The 24,519-nt window shown below is 57.4% G+C and overlaps 12 protein-coding genes across 12 annotated transcripts; 3 read left to right on the top strand and 9 right to left on the bottom strand.

Moving 5' to 3' along the window:
* Window positions 1–275: 275 nt before the first annotated feature.
* Window positions 276–1,464, bottom strand: MKK02DRAFT_39573 (uncharacterized protein; the record flags this gene model as incomplete). Its single annotated transcript, XM_053090665.1, has 5 exons — window positions 276–421; window positions 483–576; window positions 626–1,085; window positions 1,145–1,197; window positions 1,246–1,464. The coding sequence occupies 5 exons, from the start codon at window positions 1,462–1,464 to the stop codon at window positions 276–278; spliced, it is 972 nt and encodes a 323-aa protein (XP_052949055.1).
* Window positions 1,465–4,173: 2,709 nt separating this feature from the next.
* MKK02DRAFT_19282 (SNF2 family N-terminal domain-containing protein) lies at window positions 4,174–7,763 on the top strand (the record flags this gene model as incomplete). The annotated part of the gene is made up of 3 exons (XM_053086069.1): window positions 4,174–5,171; window positions 5,221–5,732; window positions 5,776–7,763. 3 exons carry the CDS (start codon window positions 4,174–4,176, stop codon window positions 7,761–7,763), a joined length of 3,498 nt encoding a protein of 1,165 aa, XP_052949054.1.
* A 206-nt stretch (window positions 7,764–7,969) lies between these two features.
* Window positions 7,970–8,722, bottom strand: MKK02DRAFT_39571 (uncharacterized protein; the record flags this gene model as incomplete). Its single annotated transcript, XM_053090664.1, has 2 exons — window positions 7,970–8,243; window positions 8,340–8,722. The coding sequence occupies 2 exons, from the start codon at window positions 8,720–8,722 to the stop codon at window positions 7,970–7,972; spliced, it is 657 nt and encodes a 218-aa protein (XP_052949053.1).
* A 554-nt stretch (window positions 8,723–9,276) lies between these two features.
* Window positions 9,277–9,713, bottom strand: MKK02DRAFT_39570 (uncharacterized protein; the record flags this gene model as incomplete). The annotated part of the gene is made up of 2 exons (XM_053090663.1): window positions 9,277–9,331; window positions 9,379–9,713. 2 exons carry the CDS (start codon window positions 9,711–9,713, stop codon window positions 9,277–9,279), a joined length of 390 nt encoding a protein of 129 aa, XP_052949052.1.
* Window positions 9,714–10,128: 415 nt separating this feature from the next.
* On the bottom strand, window positions 10,129–10,798 carry MKK02DRAFT_29373 (uncharacterized protein; the record flags this gene model as incomplete). The annotated part of the gene is made up of 3 exons (XM_053087808.1): window positions 10,129–10,311; window positions 10,410–10,567; window positions 10,651–10,798. The coding sequence occupies 3 exons, from the start codon at window positions 10,796–10,798 to the stop codon at window positions 10,129–10,131; spliced, it is 489 nt and encodes a 162-aa protein (XP_052949051.1).
* Window positions 10,799–11,621: 823 nt separating this feature from the next.
* Window positions 11,622–11,963, bottom strand: MKK02DRAFT_39569 (uncharacterized protein; the record flags this gene model as incomplete). The annotated part of the gene is made up of 2 exons (XM_053090661.1): window positions 11,622–11,821; window positions 11,876–11,963. The coding sequence occupies 2 exons, from the start codon at window positions 11,961–11,963 to the stop codon at window positions 11,622–11,624; spliced, it is 288 nt and encodes a 95-aa protein (XP_052949050.1).
* A 204-nt stretch (window positions 11,964–12,167) lies between these two features.
* Window positions 12,168–12,968, bottom strand: MKK02DRAFT_39568 (uncharacterized protein; the record flags this gene model as incomplete). Its single annotated transcript, XM_053090660.1, has 4 exons — window positions 12,168–12,546; window positions 12,599–12,706; window positions 12,750–12,798; window positions 12,845–12,968. 4 exons carry the CDS (start codon window positions 12,966–12,968, stop codon window positions 12,168–12,170), a joined length of 660 nt encoding a protein of 219 aa, XP_052949049.1.
* Window positions 12,969–13,221: 253 nt separating this feature from the next.
* On the top strand, window positions 13,222–14,568 carry MKK02DRAFT_13061 (MT-A70-domain-containing protein; the record flags this gene model as incomplete). The annotated part of the gene is made up of 3 exons (XM_053085528.1): window positions 13,222–13,511; window positions 13,554–14,074; window positions 14,114–14,568. Coding segments are annotated over 3 exons (1,266 nt in total), but the record flags the coding sequence as incomplete, so codon positions are not given.
* A 535-nt stretch (window positions 14,569–15,103) lies between these two features.
* Window positions 15,104–16,326, bottom strand: MKK02DRAFT_39566 (uncharacterized protein; the record flags this gene model as incomplete). The annotated part of the gene is made up of 8 exons (XM_053090659.1): window positions 15,104–15,115; window positions 15,150–15,203; window positions 15,271–15,338; window positions 15,390–15,780; window positions 15,845–15,885; window positions 15,933–16,026; window positions 16,072–16,152; window positions 16,207–16,326. The coding sequence occupies 8 exons, from the start codon at window positions 16,324–16,326 to the stop codon at window positions 15,104–15,106; spliced, it is 861 nt and encodes a 286-aa protein (XP_052949047.1).
* Window positions 16,327–17,125: 799 nt separating this feature from the next.
* MKK02DRAFT_29369 (uncharacterized protein) lies at window positions 17,126–18,844 on the bottom strand (the record flags this gene model as incomplete). Its single annotated transcript, XM_053087807.1, has 1 exon — window positions 17,126–18,844. The coding sequence occupies one exon, from the start codon at window positions 18,842–18,844 to the stop codon at window positions 17,126–17,128; it is 1,719 nt and encodes a 572-aa protein (XP_052949046.1).
* Window positions 18,845–19,655: 811 nt separating this feature from the next.
* On the top strand, window positions 19,656–20,849 carry MKK02DRAFT_39565 (uncharacterized protein; the record flags this gene model as incomplete). The annotated part of the gene is made up of 1 exon (XM_053090658.1): window positions 19,656–20,849. The coding sequence occupies one exon, from the start codon at window positions 19,656–19,658 to the stop codon at window positions 20,847–20,849; it is 1,194 nt and encodes a 397-aa protein (XP_052949045.1).
* Window positions 20,850–21,113: 264 nt separating this feature from the next.
* Window positions 21,114–24,477, bottom strand: MKK02DRAFT_29367 (uncharacterized protein; the record flags this gene model as incomplete). The annotated part of the gene is made up of 3 exons (XM_053087806.1): window positions 21,114–21,129; window positions 21,195–24,332; window positions 24,377–24,477. The coding sequence occupies 3 exons, from the start codon at window positions 24,475–24,477 to the stop codon at window positions 21,114–21,116; spliced, it is 3,255 nt and encodes a 1,084-aa protein (XP_052949044.1).
* Window positions 24,478–24,519: the final 42 nt, after the last annotated feature.

The raw sequence follows: 24,519 nt of genomic DNA, 5'->3' as shown, positions 1-24,519 counted from the left end.
AGTAGACGAGATGCGTTGGATGTACTGTATATCGACTCGTATCGATCGCAGGTCCTGGTCCCCATACTGACTCTCCTGATAATGGCTTGGGATATCCCTCTTAAACCTGAAGTCGACCTTGAAACTTCTGAGAACATCGCTAGGTCGCTACTCCACGCCGGATCTCTATCCCTAGATCTGTATTCGATTTCGGAGCATCCTACTAGCCTGCTCACGATGTAACCTGGTAGCTCACTCACATCAAGCCCATTGCCTAGCTATTGTTTACATACGCCCTAGGTGAATCTGATGAGCATGTACGTCCACACAAAAATGATCAATACCAGAATGATCACTCCCAGCGTCAAGCACGTCGTTCCCCTCCCTTTACTGCTGACCGTCCCAAGCTGTTTCTTGGACGCCTGAGTCGCCACGAGGTTGCCTACACCCGTCAGCTCCGGCCTCATCGCACAATCACCGATCGAATGTCGATTCCAACTCACTTTCCAGCGTCTGCTGCGACGTTTCCAAGAGAGATTTCTCCGCCTCGAGCGAGTTTGAAAAATGTATAGCATTCAATTTCAGCCGGTGTGACATCTTCCTAGTCAGCTTTTGCCTCAGCGCGGCGGCAGGCAGGACAGCTCACTTCGGCCAGCTGCCCCCCCAGCTCTTCATGCCATTGCGAGTTGCCCATGACCCCCTCGCTTCGCTGTCCCGCGAGCAGCTGGTCCCCCTGCGACTTGGTTGGTCCGCCTGTTCCTCTTCTTGCGTCCCCGCCGAGAGGGAGAAGGCCGATTTCACCGCCTCGGGCGTCTTCACGTTCCCGCTTGGAAAGGTATTCGGATAAAGAGGGGACAGCGCGTCGACGGCGAGTTGCTGAGGAGGGCTCGACGTGCGGGGCCATCGCTGAGGGTGGTATCGATAGGGACATTGCTCGGGTCGGAGCAGCCCCATGTGCGGATACTAGATCGGCATTACTGTGACTGGGAGGGGACGTAGCCTGCGCAGGCCCCGCGAGAGAAGGGCCGACCGTAGCTTCGTATCGAGCGATGATACCGTTGACGCTGGTAGTGAGCTCGGCGATGGTCTTGGTCGACGATGAAGACCTAGACAGTCAGCTTTCTCTTGGCAATCACACATCCTCTGCTCCAAATGCGAAGCTCACCCTTCATTACCATCCCTCAGAAAATCCAGGACCGCCCGAGCATACAACAACCACTAGTACGTCAGCTTCGCTTGCCCCAAAAGGTGCACCGGGTAGCTCACCTCCCAGTCCTTTCTCCGCTGAACAGCGGACAGCCCAGACAAGTCGACGAGCGGACTATCACCCGGTTCCGACGCAGGTATCTTGGCGTCCAGCGACTTGACGAGCCGGGTGAGATTGATGAGCGCATGCGGCGAGCTCGCAGCTGATTTTGCAGCTCGCAGGATCTGGGGAGACGGAGTATTGGCGGTGCGCATCACAGCTACTGTTGAGCCTGCCATCTCTGAGCCTTCCTGGAGTTCGTATAGTAGGGTTAAGGTATGATTGACCTGATCATCGCCATAGCTGTTGACGGACCTCCACATGCGCCACTTCCCACCTATTGCCGGCAATCTCCGCCTCCTTCGTCGCGCTCTCCCCACTTCGCGCTCAACTTAGGGATATGATTATTAACCTCTATACATCTTTCTACCTACTATCGACATCCTAGCAGCTCTCACCGGCCTTTCCAGGTCCACAGAGCCCGCCTCTACCGCCCGAGCGAGATCGAATCGGGTGCATCGGGATTTCGTTCCGACCGACCGCGGTGGAGGTGGTCCATCATGGACGTGGATATGGAAGCTGCTCCGCTGCCCTCAGACAACGGCGCAGAGGCTCCGAGAACACTCCCAGAGTCATCAGACGCTGCTGCCGGACCGTCAGGGATGATGGCTCCTGTCAAGAAGACGCCCGTCACCCGAGCACCACCTCCCCGGACTCTTCGCGTGCGCCCATCACTCCCCACTCCCGCTCAGGCATCAACCTCTACATCGGCTCCCACAGCTTCAGGAAACGTCCGCGCACCAACAGAGAAGGAGCTGCGGCAGATCAACACTCGTCTAGGCCCAGAGGCGGTCCAAGCGCGGAAGGACGAGCTGCTGAAGGAGAAGGAGGAGGAATTGCGCCTGGTGGTTGATGGGCATGATACGGCCGTTAGGGAGAAATTCCACCTGGAGAGGTTCGTAACTATGGTGACTGGATGGGATCCTCAGGTATGTCAGCTATGAGATTCTGGTCTGTCTCTCCAAGCTGACCAAGTAGCTCGCCAAGGTAGACAACTCGCCGGTGTTCTTAGATGTAAGCTGAAGGGCTCAAAGGTCCGCCTTGCGAAGCTGACTATCCAGTATAAGCGGTTCAACCACAATCTTTTCGACCTCGCGCCTCCTCCACCTCCCAATGCGGTCGCTGGCCCCTCTCGACCCCGCAACTCCCTTCCATCCCGCACGACCCGCCGCCAAGCACACGATATCACTGATATTCTCTCCGCGCCAAAAGCGGAGGTCGTTGCGGAAGCTCCAGCCGCTGCAACCTCCAGCAAGGGAAAGTCTCGGCTCAGCGATGCCAGTACCACAGACACGAAGGGCAAGAAGAAGGCGGATGCAGCTGCTCAACCGGTGGAGGAGGTACAGGGAAAGGGGAAAGGCCGGGTCAAGACGGAGCGGGAGTCAATGCCTCCGCCGCTAGAGCCGGTACGGAAGAAGGCTCGCGCAAGCGTCTCTGGCGCAACGATACCGGAGGTGGACGACGCTGGTGCTGTAGGGGAAACGAAAGGCAAGGGGAGGGCGTCCCTGCCCAATCTGCCGGTGATCAAGCGGGGTCCGGGTAGACCACCCAAAGTCCGCCCGCTGCTTGATGATTCAGCCGATCCCACAGAGGATGTCCTTACCTCATCCGAGCCAGCGACGCCAGTCGTCAAGCGGAAACCTGGCCGACCGCCTAAGATCCGTCTACTCGATCCGTTGGTGTCCTCCCCCATCGCCGAACCCGAGCCCGAGGCTGACCCGGACCCCGAGCCTGAACCCACATCACCGGGAGAACCACCCACACCCCTTGCACCCGCCCTTCCTTCGCTCGCACACATCCCCTTTCCCCCTCCTCCGCACCGCGTCCGGCCCCGCCGAGTCGGCCCGAACCGGATCTGGTATACCGACCCCCTCCAACGCCCGCCTCCTGCTCCTCCTCACGGCGGCAACATCTCCTCCGTCCTCACCTCCTTCATCCTCCTCGAAGACTCTGGCCCCCCGCCAGAACTTCCCGCGCTCGAGTTACGGGCGGCGCGGGAAGGCTTCATCCGGAACCGCGTCAACTACCTACAATCTCAGGGTCGGCTTTTACGTCTGCTAGATGATCCGGATTATGACGGACCGAAATCTGCGAGCTTGGCTAAAAGCAAGGCGCCGCTCGTCCAGCGGCAGCAGGATCATCAGGATCACCTGATGGCTCATATGCGGCAGGTACGGAATGCGATGCTTGATGAGGCGAGGGCGAAGCTGGTATACTGCAAAAGAATAGCGAGGTTGGTAATGGCGTATTGGGAGCATCTGGAGGGGAGGGAGGATAGGGAGAAGGCAGAGGTGGAGAGGGAGATGAAGCGGAAAGGGAGGGACGTTATTAAGGGTCTAAGAAGGAAGTGGGGGTTGGCCGTCAAGGTGAGCTAGAATCGGTGTTGGTTGGGCACGGGAAAAAAGGGTGATAGCTGATGAGTATAGGTGATCAAGGCACGGATGACGGAGGCGCAAAAGGCGGAACAGGACCGGCTGGGGAAGGAACATTTGCAAAATATGCTGCAGAGGAGCACGGGGCTGTTGGAGGCGCAGCAGCAGTATGGGGATGATGAGGAGGCGGAGGAAGAGGCTAGTGATGGGACGGAAGATGTTTCGTCTGCGGACGACTCGGACGAGGAAGGGGAGGATGGAAACGGGGAAGAGGTGAATCCAGGTGCTGAAGACGCAGAAGGGGACGAGAAGACGGGGCAGCCGGAAGTGGAGCGGGATGAGGAAGATATGGAGGTGGATGAGGTGGAAGGGGTCTTTGGGCTTGAAGGGGAGGATCAAGAGGATGGGGACGGTCTTCCGGCGGAATCTGAGGTGATCCGCCCTGTTTCAGCGCTCGATCCTGCTCTGGATGACGAGAAAATCGGGGACAACAACAACGACGACAGCTCGGGGCGCATGGGTGAGAGCGGGTCCGACCCGGGTTCCGCTTCACCACCGGCCGACATCCGGGATCTCCTCGTCGACCTGGAAGACCCCTCTCCGTTGGCTGCCATTCACGACAGACCCGTCGCCGAGGCAGCCCCGGAAGAAAATATCCCCGCCGACGCACCCCTCGAGCCTGTCCCTACCGCCTCTGCCCCAGTAATCCTTACCGCGGACGAATCCACTCGGGCCGACCCCGCTCCTACCGGCTCGGGCCCAGTCCCTGTTATCCGTTCCCGACGAGCTCGTCATGTCGCCCCTCCCTCCCACCTCCTTGAAAAGGCCGACCCGGACGCGGACGATATCGAGTTCTCCGTCAATGGTGATTCCGACGAGGACGCGGACGAGGCGATGGATCTGGAGATGGAGGAGGCTGAGGATGGCGGAGAGGGCGAAGGCGGAGGGGACAAGGCGGATAGTGAGGACGAAGGGCTTTTGGCGGATGCGGATATGCCCATCGAGGAGCTTTTGCGGCGGTACGGCGTGCCGTCCTCCGACGAGGCCAAGGCGGAGTCAGACGACGGGACTGTACCCGTCAAAGGGGATGGCCCGAGCTCGGTCGACCAGTCTCTTCTCGACGAGAACCTTCATGGCGACTCCCACACCCTTCTCAACGACGGCGGAAAGCGGCAAAGACGGGCTCGTCAAGTCTGGACCCCCGAGGATAATCCGCCTCCCCCGCCCAAGAAGGTCAGAATTGAGGAGGTGAAGATCACGCCAGAGCAAACTCCCGAGCTATCTTCAGAGGAAGAAGAAAGCGAGGAGGAGGAGGAGGAAGTGGGAGAGATCGGCGATGTAGCGGCCGGCGAGCGCGGGATGGAGGTCGAGGAAGACCCGAATGCGCCTAAAACAAGGGTACCGTTCCTCCTTCGCGGAACGCTGCGGCCATACCAGCATGCCGGGCTTGACTGGCTGGCGGGGCTCTACGCGAACAATATGAATGGGATCTTGGCGGATGAGATGGGTCTTGGGTGAGTTGGCAACATCAGATTATATTACATCCAGTCAGTTGACGTCTAGCAAAACCATCCAGACCATCTCCCTCCTCGCTCACCTTGCATGCGACCGCGGTGTCTGGGGCCAACACCTCGTCATCGTCCCCACCTCCGTCATTCTCAATTGGGAAATGGAGTTCAAAAAGTTTCTTCCCGGCTTCAAGGTCCTCACGTACTATGGCTCCCAAAAGGAACGCAAAGAAAAACGGGTCGGGTGGCTCACCGAGCACTCGTGGCAGGTGTGCATCACATCCTATCAGATCGTCCTCGCCGACCAGCACATCTTTCGGCGAAAATCGTGGGTCTATATGATCCTCGACGAGGCGCACAACATCAAGAATTTCCGGAGTCAGCGATGGCAGACGCTGCTGGGGTTCAAGGCGCAGCGGAGGTTGTTGTTGACGGGGACGCCGCTTCAGAATAATTTGATGGAGCTGTGGAGTCTGCTGTACTTTTTGATGCCGCATGGGGTGGCGGAGGAGGCGACGGCCGTGGTGGGGTTTGCGAATCATCGGGACTTTGTCGAGTGGTTCTCCAGTAGGTCACGCCATTGTGATATGATGAGTGAGCTGATGACCAGATCCGATGGATAAGGCGGTCGAATCCGGCGATGTACTGGACGAACAGGCCTTAGCGACCGTATCCAAGCTTCACACTCTCCTTCGACCCTTCATCCTCCGCCGCCTCAAAGCAGAGGTCGAAAAGCAGCTCCCGGGCAAATTCGAGCACGTGGTCTACTGCCGTCTCTCCAAGCGCCAGCGGTTCCTCTACGACGAGTTCATGTCGCGCGCGTCTACCAAGGACGCACTCACGAGCGGCGGCTACCTCGGCGTTATGAACACCCTCATGCAGCTTCGGAAAGTCTGTAATCACCCCGACCTATTCGAGGTCCGGCCGGTACGCACCAGCTTTGCGATGGATCGGTCGGTCGCTGCGGACTTTACACCGCTGGACATCCTCGTCCGCAAGCGGCTCTTGGCGAAGCGGGACGAGGTGGACCTATCGGCGCTCAATCTCAATATCACGTCGAACGAGAGCGTCAGCGGATGGACGGCGTACGCTCGGCGGGGACTGGACGGGAGTGACCATTTGCCTCACGCTATCGAGGTGAAGCAGAAGGGAAGGCAGCCTGCTCCGCCTCCTATGGATCTGAGGACGGTGGATGGATGGCTCAAGTACCGGGCGGCCAAGGAGGAAGAAGAAAGTGTACAGCGCTGGCGGAGTCTCCGGGACGTCAACCGGATCAGGTGTGGCTCAGGGCCGATCTACGGGTTCACCTTCCTCTCTATGCTGAGCGAGATACCACAGAAGCTCTCCCCTCTTGACGCTCCTCGGACCAAGCGGGATCTCGTTCACGATTTGACCCCACCATCCTCGGGTCTCATCCTATCCCTCGACGACCGGCGGAAACTCTCCTTACCCCTTGTCGAAAAGTTTGCCGTCATCCCTCCCGCCGCGACCGCGCGCGACCTGGCATCCCTCGCACTCCCCTCTCTCCAACCTAACTCGCACCCCTCCCTCCTTGATCCATCCTTCGACACCCTCCATCACGCATCGACCAAGCTCCAAATCGCGTTCCCAGACTCCTCCCTCCTGCAGTACGACTGCGGCAAGCTACAAAAGCTTGCCGAGATGCTTCGCGATCTCAAAGCGGACGGGCACCGCTGTCTCATCTTTACGCAGATGACGCGCGTGCTCGACATTCTCGAAATCTTCCTCAATTACAACGGACACCGGTACCTCCGCCTAGACGGATCCACCAAGATTGAGGATCGTCAAATCATCACGGAGCGGTTCAACTCGGACAACAAGATCTTTTGCTTTATCGCCTCGTCCCGGTCCGGAGGAGTCGGCATCAACCTGACCGGAGCGGACACGGTTTTCTTTTACGACTCGGACTGGAACCCCAGTATGGACCGGCAATGTATGGACCGAGCGCACCGGATCGGCCAGACGCGCGAGGTCCATATCTACCGGTTTGTCAGTAGTCACACTGTGGAGGAGAATATGCTCAAAAAGGCGAATCAAAAGAGATTGTTGGATAAGGTGATCATCCAAGAAGGGGACTTTACGACCGAGTTCTTTGGACGGGTGGACTGGCGCGAGACGTTGTATGATGGGGATGAGCCGAAGCGTCTCGTCGAGGAGGAAGAGAAGGATGGAGTGGAGGATATACCGGTGGAGGAGGAACCAGAGGCGGAGGTTGTGGAAGAGTATGCGCCGAGAAGGGGCGAAGAGAGGGAGTTTGCAAAGATGGTGGCGGAGGTAGAAGATGAGGAGGATGTCCAGGCAGCAAGAGTGGCGCTGGGCGAAGGGGAGATGGATATGGGAGACTTTGAAGCGGATGGGGCGGCGAAGCGGGAGGCGCAGGTGGGGAAGAAGACGGCGGTCAGGTTTGAGGGTGGCGGGACGCCTATGACGCCTGGAGCGGGAGATGAGGGGGTGGTAGGGGATGAGAGTATGGTGGTTGATGGGGAGGAAGAAGAGGAGGAGGAGGTCGGAGGGGTGGACGAGTATATGCTTAGATTGGTAGAGTGGGATTGGGCATCTTTTGCTTCGTATAGGTAGCATCATGTACGGGTTTGTATAGGTCTCCCATATATATACGCCAATCTTGCGTTGCCTGCCGCTCGCAAAGCTGCCAAGCTTGACAATAGGGAGCGGCAGCATCGAATTCAAACAGTATCATTGTAGCTATAGGCCCAAAATCTCTCAGAAGGAGTAGCAAGTACAAATGACGGTCGACAGTCCAAGTACTATCAGCAAAGTCCGCCTCACACCGCCTCCGGCTTCATGTAGTCCACATCTTCACCATCAATTTCCGCCATGTCCGCTCCATGCATCTTTCTAGACCCTCTCATCATAATCGCCCCGTAGACAGCCTTGAGCGCCGCGATAGTATGTTCGGCGAGTGATGAGGTGCGGGGGGTGTTGGGGTATACAGAGGAGGGTGGCGACGTGTGATGGATGTGGAAGTAAGCGGGGAACGCTGCGCTTTGTCGCTTGAGCTGCCTTGCCTCGTGTATGCGGTAGATGTGACGAGGGATACTAAACGATCAGCTCTGCTGGATGCCGCATGATGAAGTTGAGCTTATTGCGAGCACTCACATGATCATAAGCCCCAAGATGAGAAGCGCTGGACACATAACGGGAGACACAATGATGAGAGCCAGTATGATGCCCGCCCAGACCACCGCCATGATCATCGCCCACAGCACTACCCCGACCGCCTTTGCGCCTGCATCCCAGCTATACTGCTGGGGCCCCAGCTCCTCCAGCTTCTCCGTCCACATCTCTACCAGTCCTTGCCTTGCACGCTTCCGCTTCATAGCCCGCGCTCTCTCCTGAGCCCGCCTGTGGGACCGTTCGATCTTGCGCCATCGCGTCAGGTCCCGTTTGACGCGGCGTAGCTGTCCGGCGTAGACGGAGTTGAGCGGGTGTGTGGGAGGGGTGCTTGCAATGAGACCGGTGAGGAGCTTATACTCGTTGGTGAGGATCATATGGGTGGCTAGGGTCGCTTCTGGCATTGCGGAACGAGTAGCTGAGAGGAGAATGGGGAGTTGAGTGAAGGGGGGAGAGCGGAGATGGATCGCGGTCGCGTGAGCAGCAGTGGAATTGACGGTGAGACTGAGCCGGCTGAAGAGGAGCTTCTGGAGATGCTAGCTATGTGAGCTGAGGAGGGGTGGTGTAGAGGAGCTGTGAGAGGCAGATGCGGAATGAGTAGCCGGAGTAAACCGCCGACAACGGCGAGCGGCTCGTGATTCCTGAAACAACAAGGAATGTTTCACATAAGCTCCAATTCCGTCACAACCTTGAGCTATATGCTGAGTGACTGGGCCCGCTCTGTCATCTGCAGCATAATCGGTCAGTCGAGTGAGTACTTTGGCTGAGTCGATGCTAGGAGCGCCCTCAATTTATTCTTGGCTTGGCCGATCTACAAATATCGAAGCCCACCCGACTATCATCTCGCCACGTAAACGTCAAGCCCCGTCCTAGAGTTGATGAGCTCACACGTCACCTCTCACACACGTCATCTGCACAGCCACCAAGAGCAATGAGCTCACGTGTCATGTTGAGCCTCTCAATTGCTCCCGCTGTTGACCTTGCTTAGTGCTCCAGCCACATAGGCGGTCCCTCTGTCCGTCAGCGTACTCAAAGCAGACAATACCAGAGATTGACATACATGGCAGCAGCTCCCGCAGTAAGCATGATCCCCGTGACAGGTGCCGCCAGTCCCGCCATCAGTGCGTCGTTACTCGTAGTCATGTACTCGATCCGTCCTTTGTTCCGGTCCAGTCCGAGTGCTTTCTGGAGTCCGAAGACACAGTCGCGGAGAGCGCTGATGTGCCTCTGCCGACTTTCGAGCCTCTTCACCCTTTTGATCGCCCGAGTGACCTTCCGCTTGCACTTGGAGAACTCGGGACTACCGGGTGGAGTCTGGACGAAATCCTCCTTGGCGGCAGTGCGAGCGAGGCGAGCGGCGGCGAGTGCGGAGGAGTTGGTGAGGTGGATGTACATGATGAGTGCGGGTAGTTTGGTAAGGTTGGGGCAGGTGAATGAGGCTGAGGAGTAAGGGGTGGTGTATGTGCGGGGCCTCAAATGGGGTAATATGAATGAGGGAGGTCGGATCGGGCCTGCTGGTATTGTCGCGTGCGATTTGGGACACGGTGGTTTTGGGACACGGCGATGTTTTGTCAAAAAGTGAAAAATGGCGAAGAGAAGAAGAAAGATCTTGAGCTTTATATGCCAGTACCAGGTTGAGAAGGCTGGAGGAGGCGGAGCGATATCTCCGCTATGAGTCATTGTCGATGACATGATCCCGGGCGTTCCCCCGCTTGTTTCACATGGTGAATGTCGGGGTTTAGCTTGCACAATTTGGCCCCACCCGACCAGGAAATAGCTGACGAGCCATGCTGCATGTGAGACCTTCCTTCTATGCTAGTTTCATCATGACACAGGATAGCAGTAGCGACATGAGTACGGCCGCTAATGAGGTCATGATCCTCGGATCCGCCCAAGACCCCATGGCCGAGATCGGCGCCTTGCTGCGATCCTCCGATGTGGAGTAGCCTTGTGGCTTGAACAGCGTCGCGTTCTCCGCGGAGCCATTCACAGCCTGGATTGAGCACAGTTCGAGTAGCAACTATAGTGTGTTAGCATGGAAGATCTCGACTGAGCATGCGGGTGGCAAAAATCCTGATGTCTATCACGCACTGATAAGTCATCTTTGACAGCCCAAGGTGTGCTTTCGCAGCTCTGACAGATGCCTGCGCTGGCCAGCGACTTGTCTCTTCCCAGAGACTTGTCATTCTCTTCACCGGAGCAGCAGCAATTGACAAAGTCGTTGGCGAACGTGAAGTTCTGGCGGTATGCTGCTATCGTCAGCACGAGTGATCGACATGGGTTGACAGCTGGCAGATCGCCAATAAGCTAAGCAGGGGGATGTCTGACTCACGCTCATTTCCGTAGATGCCTCTGAAGTGTCCAAGTACGACCGACCGGTCTGAGCAAGCAGCAACACAGGCCTGATCGGTGTATACCGCTCGTGCAACTCCAGAGAGGATGAGACCCAAAAACGTAAACAAGAGGGAGATGGGAAACATGTGAGAAGTCAGAGTTACGGGATGGGTATCTGAGTTGTCAGTACAGGGTATGAGAATCGGAGGTAAGTGAAGGTCATACAGTGACAGCCTGCCTCGAGGAGATGGCATGTTCGAGTGGGACATGCGAGGTGCGCCATCCAGAGGTCGGATCAAAGGAGAATCAGACAAAGGGAGTCATGTGAGCATGATGACGAGCTCGACTATCCGCTGATATGGTGAGCGTTCATCGTCGCATCGCGGCCTTCTTCACCTCAGCTGCCTTAGCTGATTATCGCAGGGTGAGACATGCAGTAACACCGCGTACAGAGACACTGCCGCAGTAACTCTGGGCAATATTATTTTAACCCAAACATCTTGCATCCCGTACGTCTCGACTAGCTCCTTTTGGGTCTCTTGCTCTTGACCCTACCCTTCATCACTTGCTGCGCCTCCTCCTCCAGGTTCAGGCCGTCCTCCACGTAGGCATCCTCGAGTTTTAGGCGCTTGTGGCGGATGTAAGAGTGTAGGGCGAAGCAAAAAAATGTGATGAACCACATTCCTACTATCGCGGCTTTGCCGAGGGTCAGCTATGCTCACTTGAGAGTTTGTGAGGACCACAATGCTCACCCACGTAGGTCATTACTTGATCCTCCTTCACACAGAATATCGTGACCTTGTCGACAGCATCCTGGAGCTTAGTGTCACCACCATCTGCCGAGTCGCTCATCTTTGTGTGTGGTGCATTCATGAGCGACACCTGCACGAAATTGACCAACACCTCGACGTGTTTTGACAAAGGCAGTATGACATGCTGGACAAAGGAAGTCCACCCTCTCGTTGCATACTACTGCTCCGCTTTACTAGGTTTCCGACCCCGTCTCGGCTTGATCTTCACCCTCATCTTCTTCCTCAGCGCTTCGAGGTCAGATCGCATTGTCCCGATGTGTCCCTTCGCCTGCGCTCGGAGACGCCAGTACCGCCATGTCTCTATTATGATGATGAGAACGAACACTGTGATGAGGAAAATAGAGCCAAAAACCCCATCTGCCTGTCAGTCATGCGTCGAGTCTGTAGCTCCGGATTTCGACTGAGACTCACAGGTCAGGAGTATAGCCTTCCATAGAATTATACAGCCCTGGGCCTCGTCAGGCGAGGCATCGAGGTCTTGGATACTGACCGAGCTCATATCGGATGTGTCCTCTATTAGGGTGGTAGTATACAGAGAACTCCCCTGTCAGATCGTGATCAGTGCGTACAGGATGAAAGGAACCTGTTCCTTTAATGAGTCGCCCCAACGCTCGAAACGTGCATGATCAGGGAGCGATGTCTACGCTAGCCATCGGGTCTGATCTGTGGAGAGACAGGTGCATGCGTCCGCCGTCTTTGTGGACTAGATACTCGGCAGCAGTACAGCTCCGGACATGCCCGATACAATCGCCACAAGGGCGGCCGGCAGGAAGCCCACCGGCGACATCGCCCTCCCAGCAGCATTGCCTGCTGTTCCACTGTTGTTCCCGCCGGGCGAGAGCGATGGAGTGGCACTGGCAGTACCTGACGGCTTCTGAGCGCTGCCACCGGGCGTGATCGTAGAAGCCGGCGACCCAGCGGCTGGTGCCGGAGGAGAGGACGAGGCGGGTTGAGCGCCGCCGTCTTGGGCCGGGGGCGCTGCCGACGAAGAGCCTTGTTGGTTCTGGTCTCGAGCAGGGGCAGGTTGTTGTCCCGGAGGGATCCCCTGACCCCACTGGCCCATGTTGGGGTCTTCGTAGATACTGCCAGTGGCGTAGAACATCTGATCGTTCAGCTAATAAATGGTATCGGTACATGAGACTTGCCTGTATGATGTAGTGCGACTGGTAGATATTCATCCCCATAGTGTCCTTGTTGCAGCCATTGAGTATGCACTGAGTCGCTTGGAGGTCCGTAGCAGGGCTGGTAGATTAGTTACGGCTCTAGCGCCAAAAGATCCACTCACCTGGGTCGGTCCTTGACACTCTCGTTGAAGATCTTCAGACAATCAATCACTGACAAGTCAGCAGATTCAGGCTCTGGATTGCGAGCTACACTAACCACAGGTATAGTCATTGGTGACCCATTGTGGGTAGTCCTGCACTGACTTGTCTTGAGCTCGGGCGGCCGGCAGCGAGAACAGAGCCGCGAGAAGCGGCAGAAGAGTGGCTACAGAAGCGATCATAATAGCTTGGTAGTATGAGGTACAGAATAGAGAGCTGATGAGTTGTGCGAGTCAACTCCCTCCTCGCCTATCCAGGGTACCTAGGCGGGGTGGCGGCACAAGGGATGGGCCCCGGTACGTGTCGCAGTGCCACAATGGAGGCTTGCCGCCACTTCTGAGTTTAGCCGGGTTTAGCAGGTGAGGTCCACCTGCGCGAGAGTGCTCTGACCTGCTATATGCTCCTCATCTCGACCACGTACGCGGAACATACACCATGGCAGCCCTTGCAGCGCACAGAGCCTTCCTCGGGGACGTTCTGGCGCGCCAGGCAGAGCGCCGGAAGCTGGTGGACAAAGCGCACGTCTTCCCCGTCGCACCTAGAATCTCGGAAGCCGGTCCCTCGCGACCTCGGGCACCTGTCGCGAGCAACTCCAAGCTGAACGTGGCCAACTACGTTGTAGCAGAGGAGACAGTGCGGAATGACTACTGCGAATGGTATGGGGTGAGCGGAGAGTGGGGAAGCAATTACGTTCTCGGGGTGGGACGAGAGGAAATATGCGAAGAGTAAGCTCAACCTTCGCTCAATCGACGAAGGCTGATAGTCAGATACCCGGCCCTCAAGCGTCTTATGGACCTCAAAGCCGACCTCATGAACAATGCGTCTCATCCGCCGCTATATCTGCCCCTCCTCGATCCGGACCCCGGTCCGCCGCGCCCCACACCTACATCCATCCAAGCAGCCGTATCTACCAACCGTTTCGACGCTATCCTCATCACTCCCCCACAACCGCTCGACTGGTCGTACATTGCTTCTCTGCCTCTGCGCAATATATCAGCCGATCCAGGCTTCGTCTTTCTTTGGGTCGGCCACGCATCCGGAGACGGACTGGAAAGGGGAAGGGAGTGTTTCGCCAAGTGGGGTTTCAGGCGGGCGGAGGATATCGTCTGGGTCAAGACGAACAAGAATGGAGCGAAGAGGGAGGAGGGGCGAGACGAGGGCGGACTGTTTGCTGGGCAGAAGGAACACTGCTTGATGGGGATCAGAGGGACTGTGCGACGCTCCACGGACAGTCGTTTCGTGCACTGCAATGTCGATACGGACGTCATGGTCTGGGAGGATGAAGAAGGTAAGTCCTTATCGCACTTTAGGATGGGCTGACAGGCAGATGGTATCGAGACTAGATATCCGCCATACCTGCAAACTCTCATTGAGAACTTCTGCCTCGGTACGCGTCGACTCCATCTCTTCGGCAGCCCATCGACGGTGCGGCGGGGCTGGGTCACGGCGGGCTGCGAGAACCTTGAGCCTGATGCGGACGAGTCTGCGCCATCCCTCTTCGACCCAGATCTATATCCGAGCCAAGTCTTCCAGTGTGATGACGGCCGATACACTCTCCCCTTCCATCCCGATATCGACAACCTCCGCCCAAAATCCCCCGTTCGCAAATCTCGCCAACTGCCCCCAAACTCCGCGTCTCCCGCCTTGGGCCATATGGCAAGCCAGCAGATCGGATACCGCGGGAACGGCCAATCTCCCATCCCATACGGAATGAGCCCGGGCATCAGCCCAGCGTTGGGTATGAACATGGGGAATGCAGGAATGGGCTGGGGGATGGGCAACGGTATGATGGATGGCAACTACGGGATGATGGGGATGGATGGCGGCATGGGGATGGGGATGGACATGTCGAACCAGTACTCCTTCGGCCAACAACCCGGTCAACAAGCTCAATTCGATCCGATGGTGCTCGCCCAAGCGCAGGCTCAGGCGCAGGCGATGATTCAGGCGCAGATGCAGATGGCGATGATGCAGCAGATGCAGGCGCAGATGGGCATGGGGCAGGGGCAGGAGATGTATGGGCAGATGCAGCAGGGGCAGTACGGACAGTACGGGCACATCGGAGGGAGTGATGGGATGGGGCAGCAAGGAGGTTACATGTCTGGGTATGCCGCGGGCGGCGAGCAGTATCAAAACCAAGGAGGGATGGACTGGCAAGGACAAGGCGGAAGCCAGGGATACAATACAGGAGGGCAGAGATAGGTCATATGGTAGATTTATGGACACGCAGACGATGATCTTGAGCAAAGATCCATAAGTATAGTCACAGGCAAGTTTCTAGGGATACACGATATAGCTACAATACGGGTCGGTCCCATCAAGCGAGGTTCTGCAGAATCAGCAACGTCCCACATGGGACATACCTGAGGATAGGCGCTGAACTTCCACCATGTGGCATGACGGCCCCCGAACCACCACTCCATTGTCAGCGATATACCGAGCGCTAGAGGTTGCAGCCCAACATGAGCAGCTTGAAAGACGCACTGTAAGGCCCCGGTTTAGCCATGGCCGCTCAACGACGAAATGCTTGACATCGCTCATCTCGTTATGGGCTATCGGATCAGCATGAAGCCAGCTCGTGCCAAATCAAGACCAGGACTCACTCCATACCAAAGGGAGCTGAACATGTAGGTTCATGGTCTTGAACGACTCCTTCTTGAGATCGCCCAGAAGCTTCCCTATATCCTCCGCCGTCGCCTTTCGCAGATTGGCAGCAACACTTGACTCTGCCTCGAATGGGATATGCTGTGCAAAGCCCAACATGAACGTCTCCATATGCCGCTGTACCGCTGCGCCGTCCCATTCGCTCTCCGAAGTGAAGTCGAGGCAGTTTCGGACACCGGTCGGGATAGCGTCGAGAGAGACCCATGGTTCGGCGATATCTGAAGGCTGGGGAACCCCAAGAAGGGTGCGACAGTGACGTACATAATGCCATAAGGCAAAGACTGGGGGAATGAAGCGTTCGTGCTCGTCTGACACCGGCTGCCAGATGGTCTGAAGTGTCAGCAGACAGTATGCGTCGCTCTCTGTATGGAGCAGAGAGGCATCCCAAACGTACAGTCTGAGTAAGGGCGTTGACTCTGGGGAAGATGAAGTCCTCTGCTATCTCACCGTCGAACCAATGTAGTAGGCTTCGTCCGACTGACCTTCGAGTCGGTGATGATCGGCAACAGAGAATGTGATGGCTTCCACGAAGCCTAGAAAGTCCGCCAGATCTGCATCCTTGACCGAAGGGGCATGCTCCAAGCTCAGCTGAGTCTGATAGGAGTATCAGCTAAGGCTCACCAGATAGACCTGCTCTAGTGAGCGGAGTATAGCAGTGTGAGTCACCGGAGCGCCTTGCGTGTACTCGTCATACGCGTCCGCCTGAAACGGTCAGCTCTCCAAATCAGACCAGCGGCGTCTCTCGTGTTGGCGTACAGGAGGACGAGAGCGCTTGCACTCCATTGCCTCGTGTAGATAGTCCCATGCAGCCTTGCGCTCGGGCCTGAGCATCCAAGATCCCTCAGGCGGCCGTGGAGTAGGGATCGCAGCGGACATCTCAAGCCCCGGGCTGATGCTCTTTGGTCTTTTCCACCCTTGATGCGCGAGATGAGTCTAGGCTTAGGCAGCTATATGACGTCGAGTTGAGTGTGATGGTTTGGACTGCTCTAGATGAGCTTAAGCGGGTACGAAGTCACTTAACCAAGCTCACCGAGATCATCTACGGCCGAGCTCGGCCCGCGAGTCGGACAGAGTTACGTCATGTCCGCGTGATGTGCCTGAAATTTCCGAAAGCGGCAAGACCGAGTGTGGCGGCTTGAGGAATGCGGTGTGAAGTCGTTGAAGGTGAGCTGGCTGCCGCATCACAAAGCCCTTGAGCTGCGGTCCAGAGCCCGGCGAAAGTGCCGAGTATTGAATCACTCTGGTCTCTCGTTCCGATCTGACCTTTCCGAATTTCAATGCGGGACGAACACTCGGGGGCTCTCAATCGTCCCATAATGACTTATCACCTTGATTATGTCACTCCATGCAGGTCTGGCGAGTGGCTCTCAAGCCGCGTACGAGCTGGAGGTTGTCAAGATGAAGCAATATGTTGCATCTGCCAAGCCACACGCTGTGTATCAGATATCCTGACACCAAGTCCTCCATACCCTCTATTGCATGGCAGCATGTCGACCCTAATAATGCTAGATTGTATGCCCCAAGCTCCAAAAAGCGTTCGGGCAGGCCGAGCCTCTCGCCGGTACTGCGTGTCCATCCTACGTACAAACACTCCTCTCTTATCGATACCTCGTCACAAGACCTCAGCAAATCAACTGAAGGACTGTTTACCCTCTCATCTTGGCGCAAAAGCGTCTCAGGTCGCACGGCCCTTGAGCTTGTCTTCCTCCAGGAACGGTCTCATCCATCGAGCGGTCAGGAGGAAATATGTCCTATCGGTACCGGGAAGCCTGGATAGTCTGCAGTCCAGCAGAATAGCCTTGGACGCAGCGCGTGAGGGCGCAGGATCATCGATGACGAACCCCCTGGCTGATCCTCCCTTCAGCTCCGGATTATCCGGTCTAGTCCTGTTGAGGGTATCTCTCAGGAAGCGTACTGTCATGCCTGGCGATATGGTTTTGGAGGTACAGCGTATGCCTCTTCCTTCCAAGACCTTGCACATCTCGAGCAACTTACGGAGCTGGCGATTCTTCGTTGTCGTGCAACTGATGGGCAGCTTCTTGACGGATGAAGCTCCAGGAACCTCGGACCAGGTAGCTTTCCTAGCGCTTTTGCTCCAATCAATTTGCCTGGAGTTGTAAGCGTCTGGGCGTGGATGACTTGCGGGAAGAGTATCGGAAATTTCGGGGCCCGGTCTCCTTTGGCGTAAGGGTCGTGTGTCCTTGAATTCCGCGGGGATGCTAGATTCAGGCAGCAAAGAGTAGTGCGGTAATCTAGAATTACCTGACCGTGTCATGTGTATCGCATGTCCTTGATATAGCTGCGGATCAGAGTCCGCACCCATGAGCTCCGCCAGTTCCCATAGGTATGCGATGGGGATCGTAGGGCCGTTGACCGCTGCGGTACGCTTTATTCCGCGATCCGTCAGAACATCCAGCATTGCATTGCGTTCGCGGCGAAGGTAAATGCGCTGATCTTGTGCACGTATTGAGGGTACCCATTTAGAGCCTTTCTTCAGTGCAGCAGTGGACTTCATTCCTGAGTTCGAGCCTTCAGCTTCATCGGCAGAAGTAAGCGGGACAAGTGATCGGTCCTGCTGACGCTCACTGCTGGGCTCATTCCCCCAGTCAACCTTACCATGTTCGCTGTCGGTAGACTGGTCGCCGTCGCTTTCGTACTCCGTGTCGCCGACAGAATCCTCTGCACCAGATTCAGGGGAAGAGCCATCGGTCAGAGGGATTCCGCCCATGGCAGTGTCGTTATCGCTCTCGCTTTCATGGGTTTCCTCCCAGTTCATGTCATGGTCACTGGCCTCTTGCGAGGGATCGCCTGTCATGGGCGACCCGCCGGTGTGTCGTTCGTGCTCGAACTTGATGTCGCGGTCGATGTCACGGTCCCCGGCGCCGGAGTCAGGGGAGTGATCGCGCAACAGAGGGGACCCGCCGCTGACAGGATCGGTGTCGCTTCCGCTTTCATCCTCGACATCCCAGTCTGAACTCTCGCCACCAGAGTCCGGAGAGGGATCGCGTCTCGGAGAAATGTTGGCTCTGACGGTGTCAGCGTTGCTGTCGCTTTCGTAGGTCATGTCCATGTCAAAATCATCTGTATGAGCAGCCGGAGAGGTCTTATCCGCCAGCGCTCCCACAGGAACATTCTTGATCGTCTTGGTCTCCTCCGCCTCTGACTCGTCAGTCTGCGCAGTCCCGTACCTAGGAGTGAAGAGGCTTGGGAAGGGGGTGCGAATCCACGGCAGATCGCCCTCTTGGTCAGTCAGCAACCAAAGATCTTGTGGTGGGGCCAGCGCGGGCCGAGACTCTCGAGAATCCGCATGGCTCCTTTGCTGATCTGCGCTGGAGACGGACCCCAGTGCTGTAGGATAGCGCAGAGGGCGAGGATCCGGACGTAAGTTCGACATCATATATGATCAGTTGATCTCTGGTGGCGGTATAGGAGATTGATGGATGAGACAGGGGCTAGTGTCGCAAATGTGAGGGTTCCAGCGTATAAGTATGATGAGAAGAACCTCAGTCACCCGTGTCTTGAGAGAAGCACAAGGCGCGAAAGACAAGAAGCATCAAGTCAAGCTTTAGATCAAAGGATCGCGAAAGTGAGGCTGCAGCAGAAGAAGCACAACCGGTGCCTTTGTCGTTGATCGCGGTCTGGCGCACGCTGGAGTATCTGCGGAGTGAGACCCACATCACCTTCGAAGACTCGTGTGGCTGTAGCCCTCAGACTTGTGACCTGGCAGCCTCGCTACATCTGTTGGCGATGCTGAGATTTCCAGGATCTGGGTGGCGAGAGCGGGTGGCGAAACGGCATTCCTCGCGTAGCTTAGGCTACTTGAAGTAGGTACATAGTCATAGTCAGTAGGTAGGTAGGCGGGTCGGCTTCTTGTAAGCCACTTCGAGAGCAGATGTATCCCAGAGCCCCGCTCAGCACTATGTACAGAGAGCCATTCGAGTCCAATACAGCCTCACAGTACTTCTGTCGAGAGATATCTTCCCTCCAGATTCCAAGCTTGAGGCGAGTGTCACCCTCCTTTGCGGTCGCCTCTTGAAAGGAGTCAGCCTTGGATAGTAGTGTATAAGACGCTGAATCGGCATCCAGCTTTGTGACGTTGTACTTATTCGCCACCCCATAACATTTCAGTTTCCGCGTTTGATATAAGAGATTCTCCTCCATATACCGTCCACTCCTTCGATCCAAGTCAGCATCGCTACACAGTGATGAGTCCTCCCTCTCAGGATACGACTCCCCAGACAAACTCTCCTCCATCCGCCTATCTGATACTCCCGGCCGAGCTGCGCGCGATGATATGGCGCCTCTTGCCCGATCCCGACGTCGCGACGTTCAGCCGGACGTCCCGCGACAGCTACGCAGAGGTCAAAGGTCGCCTCGATGGGCAGAGCACATTCATCGATTCCGCCAATAGCTTCTCATGGGACAAGGAGCTACTTGCTGCCAATCCGGCAGTGAAGGAGTGCACCCCTCGCCAGGACCACAAGTGGCGCAAGGCGCGCAGTGAGCAAAGAGCCAAACTGACTGCGTTCACTTTTCTGATCCGGAACCTGGAGTCGCAGATACAAGAGCGACGTCAGCGGGGTGACCAGGACATCAGTGATCCCTACCATACCGTTCTGCAGTGGACCTGCTCCAAAGACACCGCAAGTCGTCAGCGTACGCCCAAACTCAACTCGATGCACTACGTAATCGATGAACCGTACTCGCACGATGGAACCGAAGACCCTGCTGCCGCTGCTGCTGCTGCTAAGCGCATCCACCAGCTGCAAGCCTGCCTTCGCAACTCTTTTGCGTGCTCCGACATCGACTATCTCTCCGTGGTCTGCGGGCCACGGGGATTTGAAGCTCTGTTATGGCTCGGGTCACATGGGATGGACTTGATGGGCGTACGTCCGAGTCGCGAGGCGTCAACAGTTGTTGCTCAGCTCCAGAGGGGGACCTCGCTCGATTTTGATGAGGAGCTGTACGTCAACCTCCCGGCGTGTTCAAGAGCGCCGAGCACTGTCGTTATGCTCACTGGTTCGGACGATCGTCGCGGCTTTCACTTTTCTGATACGCCTCCCGGGAACGCCGACGCCGACGCCAACTCTGCAAACGGGCACGGTCATCTCGAAACACTCTGCAAGAGACTCGCTCTTGTATCCACCAAGTTCAAGAAGGGAAAGACGCGTCTCTCGCTTGGTCCGATCGACCGGTGGGACCTGACCAAGTTTGGCATGCACGCCGATACGCCGCAGGAGGAAGTCAACGTGACCATAGGGGGGACGATCGAGAGGTTCCGGACCGACGAGACGCGACGCACATGTCCCGGCTGGGACTTCATTGAATCTACCGATGTCGCCCGTGACAGGCTGTATCCCGAGAGCCGTGGGCGGTACAAGGGTGTGCTCGATGAGTGAGGCTGACATGGTCAGCGCGTGCGTGTACGGCGTCATAGGCGTGAGCAGGTACATATGGGTATAGACGTCAAGGGTTCAGTAGCATTCTATGCAAATCAATCGGTCCGCCCGTAGTCACGAGTACATACCTGGGCGGCTTCAGTAGGTAACTTCACCACTGCCGCCTTATTCACCTGTACCTGTTGCGATACTATACATTGAGCCTGGAAACGGCCGATCGGCTCTACCTAAAGCCCTTCCTATTCGCCCTCGCGATCGACAACTTCATTCATCCCTTCCCCTGCACATCATCAGCTCCTCTCCCCTACCCTACCGCGCCGCTTCACCCAGAAGAGACTCACTCACTTTGTAACGACAGCCCACCCTTCATCACCCGGCACATAATCCCCCGGATCCTCATCATCCAATAACGGGCTCTTTGGGCTCCTCCGTACACTCCGCCTCTTGCTCAACTTGGCCTCATTCTCATAGGACGCACTCTCCACATCCAGCTTTCCGGGCGTCTGCGGCCCATCTCCTTTCTTTGGCTTGAGCGGACTATCCGATACGGATCCCGTCCCCTTCCCCGTCGGACCGACGGAAGCACGGTCCAACGGCGACTTGGCGGGCGTGACGTGCGGACTGACGTGGATTTCCACACGAGGGTGTTCTTCATCCGGTACGTCCGGGAAGGAGCGCATGATCGCCGGGTCTAGAGGAGTGGACGAGCGGTCCGAGGGTTCCGTGGTGGTCGACCGGGCAGAGAGGGATGGGGCCGAGGTGGAGGGGTCATCATGCGGCGGTTCGGGAAAAACGGGTGCTGAAGGGAGGACAGCCGCGTCGTCCGTGGACGGGGAAGATGACTTTGGCGGCTTGAAGGAGGAGGGTGGGGGTTTGGATTCGTGGACGGATTGAGCGATAGGTGCGGGCTCGACAAGGACATGGAGGGGTTTGTCAGATTGCCGAGGGGACGAAGTGAGGATGGGCTCCTCAGATCGTGTCTTTAGTTGTGCAGGGTCGGTGCTGCCCTTTGTCTCCGTCTCCGGTATCGTCTCCGCCCCTTCCTGGACCTGATCCTCGTCCGCCTCGTCCATCTTCTTCGGCACCTGAACCGTCGACCCATCGCTCGTCGGCAGCTCCATCAGATCAATTCCTTCATTCGCAGCCGACTCTGCCTTCTCCTCATCGCGTTGACTCTCCTCCTTGTCGACATGCCCCTCTTCCTCCAGCTGCCTCGGGACCTGTATCACCTCCCCCGTCTGAATCGGCACACCGACCGTATCCCCCTTCTCCGCCACTTTGCTCTCCCGCTCCATGGTCGGCAAGTCCTCCAACTTCCCCTCGGGTTCAATCGATTGGCCAGTCACCATGGAGAAGTGGAGTGGGGGCAGATCTGATCCTGACCCCGACCCCGATTCGCCCGGTCCCCCTATCTCCGCATGGGGCTTCTCCTCGTCGACCTTTGCTACCGCCGGCGTATCCGCGTCCGTGCCCGCTCCCGCACCTCCCTTCCTACTCTTTGTCTCGTCCACCTTCTCCAGTTCTCCCGCATAAGTCTTTCCTTCCCTCTTATCCGGCAGAGCCCCCTTCTCCCCACCCTCTACTCCATCCTCATCCGGCCCCTTCTCACTCTGACTCTCAATCGCAAACGCGCTCTGCGCCTGCGCCATTCCCACCTTCTCTTCCCCCGACACCTCGCCCGGACCCGTATACTTGATCTCCTCCTTCTTGGCGTCCTCCTCCTCCTCGGTCGGTTCCGCCACGTCCCCCTGGAACGCCTGCTGCACAAACGCATTCTTGCCATCATTATCGATATTGGGCGTAAAGTCATGCGTGGACGCCGGCTCCCCGGGCGAGCGCGGGGGCTTGATGTCGATCTGGGGTTCGTCGTGGACGCCGCTCTGGTGTTGTTGGCGGAGGACCGGTACGTTCTCGTCCCATTTCCCGGTTCCTGCTCCGGGGCCGGCGCTGCCATCCCGACCTGGAGTCGGGGGACGGACGACCATCTCTGGTCCGAGCTCAATCTCTTGCTCGTCAATCTTCTTGTTCCGCTCGGCGTTGACGTGCTCCCGCGGTCCCGTCTGGCCTTCTGCGGACCAGGTTGACGATTTGTGCTGCTGCGACGGGGACCCTGCCTCTTCTTTGCCAGAGAGCGACAGGAGGGGGTTGATGACGGTAGGTTGGGCCGCGGGTGGAGAGCGAGAGAGATCGCCCCGTTTGAGCGCGGCGAGGTCGTCCGCCTGATTGGGGTCCTCGTCATCCTGTGGCCCCGAGGTAGGCTTGCTCGGAGTGGGAGCAGCAGGGGTTTCAAAGTGTTTTGGCGTCACTTCTCGGGTATGCGCGGGGTCCAAGGCCGAGCCGACCTGGGCGAGCGGGTCCGGAGCGTCTGTGGATGGCGTAGGCTGATCATCAACGACCATTCCGGCCTCATCCACAGCCGACTCCTCCTCCTGGTCGTCACCCTGCTCCAGCGCCAATCCTTCCAATTTCCGATTCACCCCCTCCATATCCTTCTTCTGCTCCGCCTCTTCCCCATCACCCATCACACTCCCTTCATCCCTCACGCTTCCCTCCCCCCTCGTACTGTCTTCCAGCTCCCGGCGCTGGCCTTTGGGCGTACCAGTGGGAGTCGAGATCCCACTGACGGCCTGCATCATCTGCTCCTCCTCATTGCCCTGCGAGCTCGGGTCGTATTGACTCGCCAGTGACGACGTGACGCTCGGCGCGAACGTATGCGGTGCTGCCGAGGTAGCTGATAAACCCCGTGACATCTGAGCGGCGGTGGCGAGCTTGAGATTCCCGGGTACGAGGTCGTATTCCGCAGGGGGGAGCTGGATGGACGCGCCTACGACAGGTGTGGCGGGAGCAGAACGGTCTTCTTGCTCTTCGCCTGCGTCGGCGCGAGTGGAGGAAGGTGTCATAGCGCCTGGACCGCCATAGTCGGGCAGTGTAGCAGCGAGGAGGGATGGGGGAAGACCGCCGCCTGGAGAGGTGGGTGGGGAGGAAGAGCGGGATGTCCCTGGTGAGCCAGAATCTGCGGGTGCGGATGGCGTAGACGAGTCCATGGATTCCGTAGGGCTTGAGGGTCGGCCGACTGCGGATACTGTCGACTTGGGAGCGGGTATGGGGTTACCGCCCGAGCCCGTATTGGACGCGGCGAGACCGGCGACACTTCCGCCCGACACGCTCGAGGGGATCCGGTTCCCGATCAAGCCCCTGCTTTCCGAAACCTTGCGCAAGGAGCCAGAGCTGGGAATGTGTCCAGCAGACTTGGGGTCAAGACCGGGGATCCGGTTTCCGTACAGCCCCTTCTTGCTAGGTCCGCCGGCGCCGGTTCCAGGTCCGGCAGTTCCGAAAGCGTGGGTAGGGAGGAGAGGGGCAGCGGAGGGGTTGTTGAACTTTGCGATGCGGTCTTTGAGGGAGGCAGAGACGAGGCGGGACTTGGGGTCGCCAGCGCCAGAGGGGGAGGCGGAGCGAGAGGTGTTGGCTGATTCAGGTTTGGACCTGGAGATTAGCTATAGATTTACAGTAGGTTTGAGTAAGCCTACATGTTGACCGTTAGTGTCCCTTGATGAGGCTCAGTAAGAATTATAGGTCCTTCGAGGTATGGCAAGCCGCCCGAGAAGGCGAGGTGCTCTTTACTGGACATCATGTCAGCGACGGGTTTAGTGAAATGGACGCGGCTGCATCA

Source organism: Dioszegia hungarica, assembly GCF_025882075.1.
Source record: "Dioszegia hungarica strain PDD-24b-2 chromosome Unknown MKK02contig_2, whole genome shotgun sequence".
Classification (NCBI taxonomy): Eukaryota; Fungi; Basidiomycota; class Tremellomycetes; order Tremellales; family Bulleribasidiaceae; genus Dioszegia; species Dioszegia hungarica.
Note: the sequence above shows the minus strand (reverse complement) of the source record. Positions and strands in the feature narration are given on the sequence as shown.